Source organism: Gekko japonicus, unplaced genomic scaffold, assembly GCF_001447785.1.
Source record: "Gekko japonicus isolate JY-2015 unplaced genomic scaffold, Gekko_japonicus_V1.1 scaffold2718, whole genome shotgun sequence".
In the NCBI taxonomy this organism is placed as follows: Eukaryota; Metazoa; Chordata; class Lepidosauria; order Squamata; family Gekkonidae; genus Gekko; species Gekko japonicus.
In genome coordinates this window covers 200,425-215,756 of record NW_015168127.1, presented here as the reverse complement: position 1 = coordinate 215,756, position 15,332 = coordinate 200,425, and the positions used below count along the sequence as shown (strand labels likewise).

At 47.3% G+C, this 15,332-nt stretch overlaps 1 protein-coding gene across 1 annotated transcript in view; it reads right to left on the bottom strand.

Annotated features, from left to right (window-relative positions):
• Positions 1–13,643: 13,643 nt before the first annotated feature.
• The window catches only part of LOC107113554 (exocyst complex component 1-like), a 24,711-nt gene continuing 23,022 nt past the window's right edge, over positions 13,644–15,332 (bottom strand). The window contains exon 3 of the mRNA XM_015414904.1: positions 13,644–13,913. Within this exon, the coding sequence (XP_015270390.1) occupies positions 13,644–13,913 (270 nt within the window). The remainder of the gene's footprint in view (positions 13,914–15,332) is intronic.

The window sequence follows — 15,332 nt, the reverse complement described above, 5'->3', positions numbered from 1 at the left end:
CTCCACAGCTTACCCTGCTCACAGCCTCAGTCTAGCAACTTCCAGGGGCGGAAGCACCACACAAACTTCCTGTGGAATGTGCAGGGCCCAGGAGGGGAAAGGGCAGCCAACTTTACCCTTTCTGGAACAGGCAGTCGGGAGCAGATTAAGGTGAGACTCGGAGCCAGCACCTTTAACCTTAAAAGAAAAGGACTCACTCCAAAGGAGAAGAATGGATGTCGAACTCAGTTCCATGGCTGTGTCTCCTCAGCTCTCCGAGGCCCCAAGACCAGTGTTCCCTCTAAGCTGAGTTGGTGTGAGCAAGGCTAGCTCACAGTTTTTTAGCCTCCGGCTCGCCCCTTTTTGTCTTAGCTCAGGAAGGATGGCTCCAGAGCAAACTAATTTAGGCAGCAGCCAAATTGCTCACTCACAACTTTTTAATGCCAGTAGATCACAAAGTAGAATTTCTGCTCACAAGACTCCACAGCTTAGAGGGAGCAATGCCCAAGACTGAGGCCCCCATCCCAGGAGGCAGCCTTCACCAGTGCTGAAAACAGCAGATCTGGAAGGCTCCACTCTGGCATGCCAAAACTGCGGGAGAGCCAAGAGAAGCTGCAGCAGAGCAAAACTTCACAGGCCAAGCAAAAAGCCTGCGGGAACCAACTGCCAACCAGCCGCTGCAATTGAACACCGAGGAACCAAGCCGGAGGGACCAGCTGACCAATGAGGAGCCACACCGACATGCTGATCCCAGGGGCCCAGAGAGACTGAAGGGGAGCTGAGCTGATGAGCCGAAGATCCAAGCCCACCCCAGGAGTCACACCACCGCCAGTCTGAGCTTCCTCCACTCAGCCAGACCGGCAACCGGATGACGTGAACTGGCCAGCATGATGTCCTGAGGCTCCTGCCCTTCCGACCATCAGATGGGAACAAGGCGGGAAGGCCTCCTCCTGACCCCTCCTGCTCCAGGTGACAGGTGAAGAGACGGGGCAAACTGGGGAGGGGGCATCACCCTTCTGGGGCCCTTCATGGCTACGGGCCTGCATGATGGACTCATTTTTCAACACTGAGCCCATATTGATAGTGGCCACAGGGCCCATGGAGCAGCTCAGGTACATCTTTTGTTGAGCCAACCTTTGTGCCCAGCAGTCAGAGGGAGGGGAGCTCTGTGAGGAGGGGTGAAGCAGGTAACCTCGGGATTGTGGGACAACGAGCAGAAGCAGCCAAATGGAGAGATGCCAGGCAGGAGCTGGAGGCTCCCAGAGGTCATTGCTGCAGTTTGCCTCACCTCAGGGAGATGTGGACAGAGCGCCTCAGGACTGAACCCCATTCTCCAACTAGAAGCAATGCATCCTGGAGGCTCTCATTCTATTTCAGGGGAGAGAGCTACATTTTATCACACATGGTGGTCATGCAGGCACATTCTTAAGTTTTGGATGGACGCTGGGGGAGGAGTTGGGGGGGGGGGGCCTCAGCACACCCTGAGGGCTGGATGACCAGCCTTTCCCTTACAAGGAAGAGTCTAATACTTTCCCTTCCATCCTGCCAGGAAATTCCAGACTCCCCTGGGGCTCAGGCTCCAAAGCTCAGTCATGGCATGAGCTCTGTGGTTCATCCTGAACGGGAGCCCAGGCCAAGGCAGCACCCAAAGCCAGGAGCATTAAATGCTGATTGCCTTGTTGAGAGAAAATATGCCTGCAGGTCCCGTAGTGCCCAAAGCCTCTTTCCTGGATCGCTGAGGCACAGCACTGGGGAGAGCTGTGTCCATCAGACAAGGCAGGAGGATGCCAAGGAGACAGTGTCCCACTTGGGGTCCTGAATCCCTGGGCCTGCTTCCAGCAGGAGAGTGACAGGCTGGCCTTCAAGGCTTTCTGCAGGGAGCGGGGCATTCAGCACCCCCCACACTGGCTCCATCTTCCTTTCAGATGAAGCCAAGGAAGGCCTCCAGGTGCTACTGCAGGAGCTGCTGAGGGAGGACCTGTCTGCCTGGCATCTGGCAGGACTCCTTGATGTAAGCGTGTGGGAGAGAAGATGGTGAAGAACGTCGGTCTCTTGAGGCTGGGAAGCAAAGATGAGCCTGGCAGGGAGAAATGATCACATCAGCATCAGTAGAACCACACAGACCAACTTCTTTAGACTTTAGGTGACAATTAATTAAAAAAATATTCTCTGTAATTATTGGACATCTAGCAGATTTCATAAATTGGGCTTATCGTACTGGAGATGTGTTGGAACTGTCAGCAGTGAAGACCAGGCCCAGCATATACGTTAAATGGGTATGTCCCATTTCCAACTGGCCTTAGGGTAGTAGAATGCCAGCCCTGGGCTGGGAAATCCCCTCGAGATTTGGAAGTGGAGCCTGGGGAGAGCAGAGTTTGGGCAAGGGTAGGAACCTTATCAGAGTATAATGCCATACAGTCCACCTTCCAAGGAAGCCATTTTCTCCAGGGGAACTGAGCTGTGTAGGGTTCTCAGGCAGCGCTTGACAAGTTGGTGGAGGCAGCATTATGGGAGAAATTTTTAAAAAAACACAGCCTCATATACAAATTGGATGTTCTTACTGGAAGTGACAAAGGGTGGCTCTAGGAATCACTGGCCCATAGAGTTTCCAGCGATTGCCAGAGCTACCCTACCCATTTGTCACTTTCGATAAGAACTTCCAGTAGAGGCTGCATTTAAAATAAAAATCCAAGTGTCAGTGGACAACAGGACCCTGGGGGCGGGGGATTCCCCACCCTGCTGAGGGCTGGGCAGCCCTAGATCTGTGTCATCTGGACAGCAGCTGTAATTCCTGAAGATCTCCAGGCCCCATGTGGAAAACTGGGTAAGAGAAGATTTCACTGAGTGTGAGCATTATGCAAAGGGACAGCATGCAGAGGTGAATGCTGAGTAGGAAAGGATTCACTGGGTCTATACTGAAGAAGCCTTATGAAGCAGATATTGGAGCAAGCCTGTCTGCAGATTCCATGACCTTTATGCTATTTGTCTGCAATCCAATAATAGTACAAGAAAGATACAAAGAAAATTTACTGTTTGTAAGAACTTTAGATTATTGGACTGTACTCGTCAACATTGTGGAGTCATTTTTCACGTTTATTCTTGTACGAATGTACAGAAATGTATTTGTATTAGCATTAGCATTAATAGTGATCTATTTTTTAAAAATCTATAAAAGAGTGATATGCCCATAAATATATCACGGCTGCCACTGACTGTTTTCGACTCATTTATCCCGTGATCTCTCTTTGGTTATCATAACCCATGTGGGGGCTGGTGAGCTTACCTGAGGGCTCCATAGAGTTGCCCAAGAGTCTCATGCTGGGAAATTCTTTCCTCCCCGCTAAGATGACCATCACAGATGTTGGGGGAGCAGGACGGGGCAGGTCCTTGAAGGGACAGGCGTCCTGTGGAACTTGCTCCCAAGAGATATTCTCTGTCCTTTCCAGCTTTTGCGCGAAAACCTCAACGGGCACTGAAGATGCTCTCTGCCTCTGCCTCCGCCTCTCCTTTCTTGACCTGCTGCCTCTTTCAGACTGAAGGCTGAGGGACTTGACTCTCGGGTAGCTTCTCCTGGTGTTCCCCACAAGAAGCTCTGCCGGTCCATCGAACTCAAGGTCATTTGCTCTGACTAGCAGCAGCTCTCCAGAATGTGGAGTAGACAGACATTTCCTCAGCACCTGCCCTGAGTGAGAATTTTGAATCCAGGCCGAACGAACCCCAGGGAGATACCTGCCAGGATACTTTTCACTGGAATCACAGTCTGTCCCTTGATCTTGGAAAACTAAAGAATGGACATGAGGCATGAGCCTTTCCGCGACTCCACCCTCTACCAGCCAGCTTCCTCTGAAGACAGAGACCCAGAGGCCAGCCCTGTCTCCCTGGCGGCTCAGCCGGGTCTGAAGGAAAACAGCGGTTTAACTGTCTTTGGGGCTCTAACTCCCACCGCCCACCTGCTCTCCCAATATTCCGGAGGCCCTGATTGGCTGCGACCTGCCCCATGAATATTCCAACCAGGTTTAAAGGCGACTGGTCCTCAAGGTTCCCTCTAAGCTGTGGGGTCTTGTGAGCAAAAATTCTACTTTGTGAGCTACTGGCATTAAAGTTGTGAGCAAGCAGTTTGGCTACTGCATAAATTAGTTTGCTCTGGAGCCCTCCTTCCTGAGCTAAGACAAAAATGTGTGAGCCGGAGGCTAAAAAACTGTGAGCTAGCTCACACTAACTCAGCTTAGAGGGAACATTGCTGGTCGTTTTCAGGGAATGGGCAGGACCTCTGTGGGACTCTTACCACAGAGACAAAACGTCCTACTAACCACCACTTGGTATTCAAGAGCTGCACATTTGGGTCTCAACACTTGGCAGAAAGGAAGGGGAAAGGGGAGGCAAGGCACATTCTTTGAAAGAGGTCTTAGAAAGAAAAGAACAAGGCTCAGGCTCCGAGGGAGACTGGGAATGACGATGGAGACTGGGGGCTAGAGTAGAGTAATCCAAAAAAGCAGATGTAGCAGGAACTGAGAGACAAATTTGCATCCAAATGAAGACTTGAGTACGTTAAAGCACCGAACCCTCAAATGGCCAAAAAACATGGTCAGAGGCAGGACATGGGAGTTGCCACAGGGCGAAAGTATTTTGAGGGAGAGAGGGGTTGCTTTACTGGGTGGATGGAAACTGTTCCAGAGTGCCCATGGGATCTGCATTTGCATTTTTAAATCAGTTTCGTGCTGCTGTGATGCCGTCTTTCTCTATGCTTGTTTGACTGTTTGGAGAAGATTCTTTTAAAGCAGCGCAGAGGTGCAATGACAGTGGAGCCGCCACGAAAGGGCAATAAACATATGCTGCGTGCAAAAGTATGCTAGCACTGTTGAGGTGTGAAAACGACACCAAATGTCGACAGCTTTTTTAAAGACGGTGGCAGAAGGCTGGGACACCGGTGGGAAAGACAAATGGGACTGAGGTCCTGCAGGATTAGGCAAATAAGGCAATAATGGAAGGAATGTGGCAACTTGCAAGTGCCCTGGGCACTTTTCACACATGCTAAATAATGCTGTTTCAATCCACTTCAGCAACCTGTTGCAAGTGACTGTTGGCATTTCACACAGTAAAATACAGTTGCAAAGTGGATTGAAAGTGAATTGAAAGTATTTTTCCAGTGGCACCTTAAACGACTAACAGCATTTATTCCCAGCATGAGTTTTCCTGAGTCGGAGCTCGCTTCATCAGACAAAATGGAGTGTACATCCATAGGAGATACATGACTATGTCTCCTCTGGATGTACATTCCATGCATCTGCTGAAGTGGGTTCTGATTCACAATAGCTCATGCTGTAATAAATTGTGTTAGTTTTGTAAGGTGCTACTGGACTTATGTATCCTGACCTGCTACAGATTTATATGGCTAATCTAGAATTAATATGCACTAAGTAGGGTTGCCAGCTCTGGGTTGGGGAAATAACTGGAGATATTGGGGGTGGAGCCTGGGGAGGGTGGGGTTTGGGGAGGGGAAGAGATATATATAATGCTATAGAGTCCACCTTCCAATGCAGCCATTTTCTCCTGACAATGCATCCACCTGGACTGAATGGAGGCCCAGGTTTCCTGTCTCATTTCCAATGCTGATGTCTCCATGCCTACTACCTCTCTGCATATCACCCCTGCTATTGTCATTTGCCTGCTAATGTCATTGGGCATCTGAAATCACTCCACTTTCCAATATATAGGATAGACGGACTCACATTATAGTTGTATCTGAAGAAGTGAGGAGTGCCTCACACAGGGGTCGTTTCATAGAAAAAGAGCTAGGGGAACTCATTAGCATAACTCATTAGCATATGCCACACCCCCTGACATCAGGGGCCCGGCGGTTGACCTGCAAGGCTGGCGGGAGTGCGAGGAAGCCTCACCAAGGCCCTCCCTGGCCCCAGGCAGGCAGGGGTGGGGATAGGCGGGGAGGAAGCAACTTACCCTCCCTCTTCTCCTGCCTCCTCCTGGCTGAATGAGGGCTGGAAGCAGGGGGCAGGGCTTCGTCATGTGCCCCGCCCTCGCACCTCACCCGGGGGAACTGCGATCCCCCGCGATCCCCCCCGAATTGACCTTTGGCCTCACGAAAGCTCATACCCCTTAGTCTCTAAAGTGCTACTGGACCCTTACTCTTTCCTATTTTCTCCAGGGGAACTGATCTTGGTCACCTGGAGATCAGTTGTAATAATGGGAGATCTCCAGGTGCTATCTGGAAGTTGGCAACTGTAGCACTAAGGAACTCTGTAGCCAGGTGTATCATCTCACCCCGCTTCTCCAAGTGGTGATAAGTTCTACTGGCTAATGCTTACCTTCGTTGGTTCCCTTGGAAGCAGGAGAGTCTTGGAGTGGTTGTAGTATTTGCTTCCTTTTACAAATTACAGGTAAAGCACAGGTAGGTTTACCAGCTACAGCTTGGGAAATTCCTAGATTGGAGGCGCAGCCTGGGGGTGGTGGAGTTTGGGGAGGGAGCTCAGTAGGAATGGGTTGCCATTGAGTCCTCCTCCTGAAGGTGCCATTTGCTCCAGAGGAACAGATCCCCGTAGCCCGGAGACCAGTTGCAATTCTGGGGAAATTCCAGGTCCTACCTGGAGTTTGGTAACATGAAGCACAGCTGGAAGCAGAAAGGCTACAGATTCACCACCCCACATCAGATCCCCAGAGGGAGAGAGAGAGGGAGAGATCCTGCATCCCAAGGTGCTGTAGACAGTTGGCGTAACAATGGCCGACACATCCATTTGGTTTCCTAGCAGACCTCCGAAGCTCAGGACTGGGAGCCACTGACAACAAGCAGAGGTCGAGTCATTGGATAAATGTGTCCTTGGGATGTTTTGTACTCATTTATAATAATAAATGGGTACCATCCAGTTGCAACCTACTCAATGCAAACCCAGGACCATAAGGTTTTCAAAGCAAGCGGTGGTTTGACATTACCTTCTTCTGCATAGCAACCCCAGCCTTCCTTTGTGGTTTCCCATCCAAGTACTAACCCCGGCTGACCCTGCTTCACTTCAGAGGTTAGGCTAGTCTGGGCTATTGAGGCTGTTGTTCATTTATAACCCAATATAAAAGCTCATGTGTGGCTAAGATGCAGAGTGGGCATTTTGAAGAAACTTACAATTGAGTAATTAATAATTATTGTGTGTGGAATACCCAGGAAGTCCTAAGGTTGTCTGGCAGCCAGAAGTCATAGCTCTTTAGTGTTATGCACCACTAGGTGGTGAGCTAGGCTTTTTTTAAAAAAAATTTATTTTAACAAAACAGAGACATTTCAGAGGTGGTTTGTCATTGCCTGCTTCTGCATCACTACCCTGGAATTCCTTGGAGGTCGCCCTTCCAAATACTAGCCAAGGCCGACTCTGCTAACTTCCGAGATCTGAAGGGATTGGGCTAGCCTGGGTTATCCAGGTCAGTGTCTCACAACTGAGTATCTTGACTGCAGAGAAATGACAAGGAGAGAGGAATAGTTTGAACAAGGGTTGATCCCTGGGCCTGATTTTATTTGTTCAAATAGCATTATCATTTGGCTCAAACTTCTCCCCCCTCCCTTCCTGAGCTCAGTCTTGGCAATGTGATAAGTAATAAGAGTGCCGCTGGGCATGTGTAGAAACCAAGTTGGGATTTGTACTAAAGGATTCCAGGTGAAAAGGCTACATCAACATCTCAAACATATTATACCTTAGGTTGGATTATGGGATCACCAATGGAGAGCCAGTGTGGTGTTGTGGTTAGAGTGTCACAATTGGGTCTGGAGGAGGTTCAGATTCCCCCACTCAGCTATAGAAGCTTGCTGGATGAACTTGGGTCAGTTTCACACACTCTGCCTATCCTACCTCACAGGGTTGTTGTGCGGATAAAATAGAGGACAGGAGAATGACGTAAGCTGCTCTGGGACCCCGCTGGGGAGAAAGGGCAGGGTAGAAATTAAGTAAATAAATACATATTCAAATATTTCTTGAAACTGAAGAAGGCAGATACAGTTTAATGCAAAATAATAATAAATCCTAACCCCCCTAACACTGCGCTAAACATTCACAAACTTGCAGCAGAAGGCGCACTGCTCCACCACTGTTTAAAATCGCATTAAGTGCTTGCCACATATCGGAGCAGTGAAAAGTCTGGCGGGAGCATGAGTGTTCTGGAAAGCTATTTTATCTTTGTAATTCCTGATTTATTTACAAACGGAGCAAAAAATTTTCCACAGCAAGCAGCAAAATGCACTGATCCTGCATCAGATGCCCAGGTTGCTTCTGAAGTATTGAACCCCAGATTAAAATTGTTTATCTGACTCTTGCTAAAAAAAAATTATTTCTCTCCCATCCCCCAACCCCTGCAGAGCATCTGTCTCAGATCCCCTTCTGTGTAAATGAATTGTTCATTCTGGAAAAATATCTCCCGTCCTTTAATCTTCGTTAAGGAAATTTCAGTTGATCATTTCTGACCACCAGCAACCAAATAGCTTAACTGACGGTGGTCACCCAGCACCCAGAACGATTGGTGTTAGGGGGGAAAAATTAGATATTAATATCCTTTGCAGCTGCCTTTGGCAGAAAGAACACTGAAGACCGGTGGCAGCTTTGTAATAATTTATTTACAAGTGTCCAGATTTAGCAAGTAAGAAACAAACACACAAGCAGTAAAAGATTCCTTGCAACATCAGTCTGGTCCTCAGTCCCCTCAAATCCAAACCAGTTCTGCAGGCCCGATTCCTACCTAGACCGTGTGCTCGGTGCAGCATCCTACCATCCCCTCCGGGATGTTTTCAGCTGGCTTAGGCAACATGGCCGAAATTTGCCTATTCATGTTGGCCATTCAATGACCAAGTTACACCACAGGCTAAAGAAAGTCATTTTTCCATAGGGTTGCCAACACTGGGTTGGGAAATTCCTGGAGATATTTGGGAGTGGAGCCTGGGGAGGGCAGGGTTTAGGGAGGGACCTCAGCGTCAGAGTCCAGTGCCAGAGTCCACCTTCCAAGGCACCCATTTTCTCCAGGGGACCTGCTCTCTGTAGTCTGGAGATGAGCTGTAATTCCGGGGGATCCCCAGCCACCACCTGGAGACTGGCAACCCTATTTGATTCTCCACTTTCCCAAATGGCCTGGTGTGGCTCAGAACATCTTTTATGCTATATGATTGTCTCAATAAAAGCAGTCTTACAATAATTGCCATTTTGACAAGCAGTATGTTTTTCCTTTAAAATTCCATTCTTAGGACAAATTTTCATTATGGTGGCCCAGCCACGTCATTTCCTGCAGGAGCGCGCAGGAGCGCACAGGAGCGGAGCTCCGGCAGTAAAGAGCCCAGGGGGCGGGCACATGCAACAAGCCCCACCCTCTGCTCCCAGCAGCCCTCAGTCAGAGCAAGAAGTAGCCAGGTAAGTTGCAGAGCTTCCCCCAGCCCCCCAGTCCAAAACAGTCCAGTGGCACCTTTAAGACCAAGTTTTATTCAGGTACAAGCTCTCCCTCCTCTGCAAGGACAGATCTGCACGTTTCTCCCCCAATAGCTAGCAATCCAAAACAGTCCAGTGGAGCCTGAGTGTTGGGTGTTGCCTTCTGACACACTTCCGGTGATGTCAGGGGGTGTGGCATATGCAAATAAGTTATGCTAATGAGTTATGATAATAAGCTCCTGCACCTCTTTTTCTACTAAATGACCCCTGGTGGTAAACCAACCCCATCCTTGGTGCTGTCTAGAAATTTGTAAGGTTTTTCATTCCTTCTTCCCAACCCCCCTGCCGTTGATAAAATCATGGCCTAATTTCCTACTGATAATACCAAATCCTCCAGCTATACCATGCCAAACATCCAAAACTGGGTGGTGCAAGCATTTTAAAAGGCAGCCGTGCAGGGAACAATTCCCCGTTAGCATTGGGGGTGGGTTATATGATTTGTGAGACTGGCAACAATGGGAGGGCTTCCAGTGTCCTGGCCCCACAGCTGGATCTCCTGATGGCACCTGGTATTTCTGGCCCCTGTGTGACAAAGTGTTAAGTTGGATGGGCCACTGGCCGGATCCAACATTGGCTTCTCTTATGTTCTCTTATGTTCTATTTATAATTTTGCTGACGGCAGATCTGCAGGGAAATTGTGTGCTATCATCCCAAATCCTTACTGACATGAGAAAATAATTCCACAAGACCAGTGTACTAGCCTGAAGACAACATAATAGGTGTTTAAGGGAGAAATCCTAAGCAGGTTCATTCAGAAGCCAGTCCCATTTTTATTCAGTGGGGCTTACTCCCAGGAAAGTGCTCTTAGGATTGCACTATGGTGGTGGTGGTGGTGGAAAGTGTTGTCAAGTCACAACTGACTTATGTTGACCCTGTAGGGTTCTCACAAGGCAAGAGACATTCAGAGGCGGTTTGCCATTGCCTGCCTCCATGTCATGACCCTGGCATTCCTTGGAGGTCTCCCATCCAAATATTAACCAAGGCCGACCCTGTTTAGCAGCTGAGATCTGATGAGAACAGGCCAGGTCAGAGTGGAATGCACTGTAAGGGTCCTAAATCTAAGACCTACCTGGAAATATTTATCTGTGTTTGGGAGCTATGTATTTTTTTTTGCCCATTTTTCCTGCAGAACTCTTATTACTCTAGGGGCATTTCATGTGTTATGCAAGGTAAATATCAGCCAAGGCTGGTTTTCAGAGGAGTAGACTTTTACAATAGGCATTTTGCAAACACATACATGTGTCACATCCACATATGTACATCTAAGAAGATAAGGCGAGAGAAGACCCAGATTTGTCAACTCTGGGCTATGTACAAGTATAGAAGAATAAAAAATAAATTTTGGGGGGGAACCTCTGGGCAATTAAAGAGCTGTTTATAGTGTCACATCCTGAAGCCAAGTTTTACATGACTGGAACTGGATAGCTAGAATCAGGGGTCGTTTCGTAGAAAAAGAGCTAGGGGAACTCATTAGCATAACTCATTAGCATATGCCACACACCCTGACATCGGGGGCCCGGCGGTGGACCTGCAAGGCCGGCGGGAGTGAGAGGAAGCCCCGCCAAGGCCCTCCCTGGCCCCAGGCAGGCAGGGGTGGGGAGAGGCAGGGAGGAAGCAACTTACCCTCCCTCTTCTCCTGCCTCCTCCTGGCTGAATGAGGGCTGGAAGCAGGGTGGCCGGAAGCCGGGGGCGGGGCTTCGTCGTGTGCCCCGCCCCCCGCACCTCACCCGGGGGAACTGTGTTCCCCTGCGATCCCCCCCGAAATGACCTCTGGCTAGAATACACTAACATAGTGGTTGAAAAATCCAGTTATAGAAAACTGGTGTACCAACAAGTTGGACTTGGCTTCTAAGAAGGGGATGTAATGTTTAAAATATTTTCAATTACATCTTCCACAAGACACCTAACTAGAGTTTGTGATTTAGGCTATCATCCCTGACTCACTTGCTTGGTGCCACTGAAATCAACGGCACTTATTTCATAAGAATGGGACTCATTTCTTAGGAACTGAGGTAGAGTCTGTCCCATGCCTACCACTTGAGTCCTTTTCTGCTCCACAGTTTAGCTCTGTAACGTGTGTGATAATGATGCCCCCCTCTCTCCACAGTGTAGTCACTGCATCCTACTCCCAAGGAGAGGGATCTTTCAGGTCAGCGTCTCCAACTTTCAGAAAGCACTCCCAACCCACACTCTCACAAAGCCTATGCAGGTCTGCTCAGAAGTAAGTTCCATTTTATTCAAGGGGACTTACTCCCAGGAAAATGTTCTTAAGATTGCAGGCTCTACACTCTACTACTGCTTTTTAAACCTCTGATTTTCTCTTTTCATTAACCTAGAGCCTGTTCACACCATGGGAACACGCAAGTGACATCAGAGACTCGCACCTGGGTTTCCAGATATAAAAGTTCTACTTGACTGAACTGCCCCCTTCATAGAGACACTATACAGGGCTACAACAAAAGTGCCATCATGACCACAGAAAACAGTGTCTGTATATACAGTCCCCACAGACGGAACGACCAGTTACACAAATCACATCTCTCAGTGAGTGCAGCCTGCCTGGGAGTTCACCAGCAGACCCTGCGTGCTCCAAAGCTGCTGCTGGTAATTGTGGACTAGCCCACAGTTTATTGATGTTTGTATTTTGAGGCACGGGGCATCTGTGTTCGTTCACTCTAAATCAAAACCAATGAGACCTAATCTTTTACAAATTACATTACTGCATAACACTTTACTGTAATAATAAACACAAAGATGCCTGGGCTGACATGTAAAGTGGGTTGAAATGAAAGGTCTTCAAGGTAGAGCATAATATTTCCCAACCTGGGGTTGCCAGGTCCCCCCTGGCTACCAGTGGGGGATGGGGATTAGGGTTGACAGATCTAGGTTGGGAAACTCCTGGAGATTTGAGGGTGGAGCCTGGGGAGGACGGGGATCCCAGTGGGGCACAATTCTCTAGAGTCCACCCTCCAAAGCCTCCATTTTCTCCAGGGGAACTGATCTCTGTAGTCTGGAGAGGAGCTGTAATTCCGGGGGATCCCCAGGTCCCACCTGGAGGCTGGCATCCTTTCAAACCCCACTGTACAGTCCCCTAACTAGAGATACTGGGAGTCAAACCGGGAGTCAAACCTGAGAGGCCAATACTTGCACTGCACATGCTCAGCCTCTGAAATATAGTCTCTTACAAAATGACTACATTGTAGGAAAAAATGTTATGTTTTATTCAGCAGTGCATAAGCAAAAGGGTCATAGTATAAGAAGGTTATTTAGAGCTTGTTTCCAAAATCTGCTAAATCCACATCACAGCTAAATGCAATCCAGATTTAATCGGAATATTTTTGTTGTCATCTAACCCTGAGCAGTTTCTGACCCACAAAGCCAAATTTTGGCCTATCAGTTATGTTTTGTGCTCTCCCAGATTCCAGACAAGCCCAGCGTTACGCGCGCCTAATCTTGCGACACAAGTAGGTTTGTCGAGCCTCTGACACACCATACATTGGGCAGACTTGCTGTAGTCAGTCACGTCAAAATGGACATTGAATGAATGAATGTGGATTGCACCCTAAACTATTAGAAGGACCAGAGGAATCAGAAATGGAAAATCACCTTCTAAAACTGTAACAAATATGGTCCCTCTGATACAATTCATTGCATGCACACATGCAGGGAAAGGCAGCTTTTTTATTTATGTATTTTGGTTAGTTTATTTATGTCCTGCCTTTTACCCCAATGAGGACCCAAAGTGGCCTACATCATTCTCCTCTCCTCTGTTTTATCCTCACAACAACCCTGTGAGGTAGGTTAGGCTGAGAGTGTGTGACTGGCCCAAGGTCACCCAGCAAGCTTCCATGGGATAAGTGGAGATTTGAACCTGGGTTTCACAGTTCCAAGTCTGACACTGTAACCACTACACTGGTTGCCTCCCTAAGCACCACTTCACACCCAGAATCTTCACCGAACTACAATTCCCAGAATTCTTTAGGACAGATTGATATGAAGTAAATTTTTAGTGTAGATGTCATCTGGCACATCTATTGTTGAAATAAGTAGACAGGAATTTAATATTTAAGCACATGTCTGCCTTTTTGAAATAACAAATGCTTAAACAACAGTAACAATAATGAAAAATATAACTGCTGATACAGTACTTAACCTCTGCTGGAAGTTTTGTCCAAAATGTGGCAAGATTAGAATGATAATTTCTCACCCTATTGGGAGAGGACACAGAGACAGACAAAGAAGATTAGACGCATAGAAGCAGATCCTCATAAGAACCAAACAGTCCCCATTGTTGGATGACCAGAACGGATCATCATTGATGTAGGTAAAGTCAAAGTTCACAATCTTCAGGTCCTTCTGGAGGTACATCTCATTCAGTTTATTTAATGTTCGTGCAAAGGAATATTTAGATGCACAACTGTAAGCTTCCCAACTGTAGACTTTCTTGAAATGCATATCAAACCATGGATTATCCTTTAAAAAAAAAAAAAGGAGAGAATAATTATTACTTGTACTACAGCACGGAAAACTGCTATACTCAATATGCTATACTCAAGCACTTCATAGCCTTTGGCACTTTATTGTGGAGACATAAAGTATGTCTTAAGCCAAAATAGGTTTTGGAAATACTTCCAAAATTTGAGCTGTTCCCATGCCAGAGAGGGGGAGAGACAGAGAGAGTGAGAGAGAGAGAAATACACTCACGGAAGTCTGCAGTATTTTTGCCCACACAGAAATGTTGCCTCCTTAAATAGTTATAATGTACTCTTGAAATGTACTATGCTAATAATACTCTGGGGATAACGTACTTAAGTTGGTATCTTTTTAGAACAGCTTTCATGGCTGATAATGGTTTTGTATTTTTCTGAAATCTCAGGATCATGCCAACAGAGCCTGGTTGCAGTTTGGTACCTACATTACCCCAACTAGAAGCAGAATATCACTGGAATGGACTTGCATTAGAGGTTTAATAGGGCCAGGCTGTAACCAGACAGTATGAACAGAAGGATCTCTGTGCACAGCAACTAGGTCAATTCACACAAATGCAGAAGAGGCTCTGAATATTTTATTTTATTGTCTTTACTGTTTTCGCAACCAGAGCCATAAACAGCAACCCCCTCATCCCACAATAAACCTCGTTCCACAGGAAAACATGGAAGAGGCTCTGAACACATGGCGAATTCCTATCATATCACACATGGACATGACATAGAGCTTGGAGCCAGATCAACTTTTCATCACAAGAGCAGAGTTATCATAATTTTCCCACTCTCATCATTACACAGTGAAATGGATGGCTAGAAGCAGCAGCCACTCAAAGCACATTAAACATGCTATCCACAAGGGACGAATTTAAGGGGGAGGTACCACATGCAAAAAGCCGACCCTGTTTTTTTGCTGCACTCAATACTTTGGAGGATGTTAACCTTCCAGACCCAGATAGTTGGATTAGTAAGGATCAACACTGGGATCATCACAATCCCATACAGCCAATTCAGAATAGCTGATGTTATTTTTTAAAAAAAAACCCCACCTATGTCTAGAATCAGATGTCCACATCCCTGTGCTCCCTAGGTTCCTGCAGTCTTATAGTAAAGATGATCACAGCATTCTTAACAGAAGCGCCATGGGTTTGCCTGAGTAATTTCTTCAACACTATTATGATAGCCATTGGAATAGTTTAGTTCATTAAAATTATTCCACTCACCTTGTCACTCTGGCATTCCCTAAATAGGTCATCTCCTACCTCTTCTCGCTTGTCCCTCCCCTCCACTGTGTCCTCTTAAGCTTTCTTACTCTTTTCAGTTCAGTACATCAGGTCAGACCCTGTGTGATTTGATTTATTTTATGCAGAGTACCTTTGTTACTGCTGGGAATCTAGAAACCACAGCA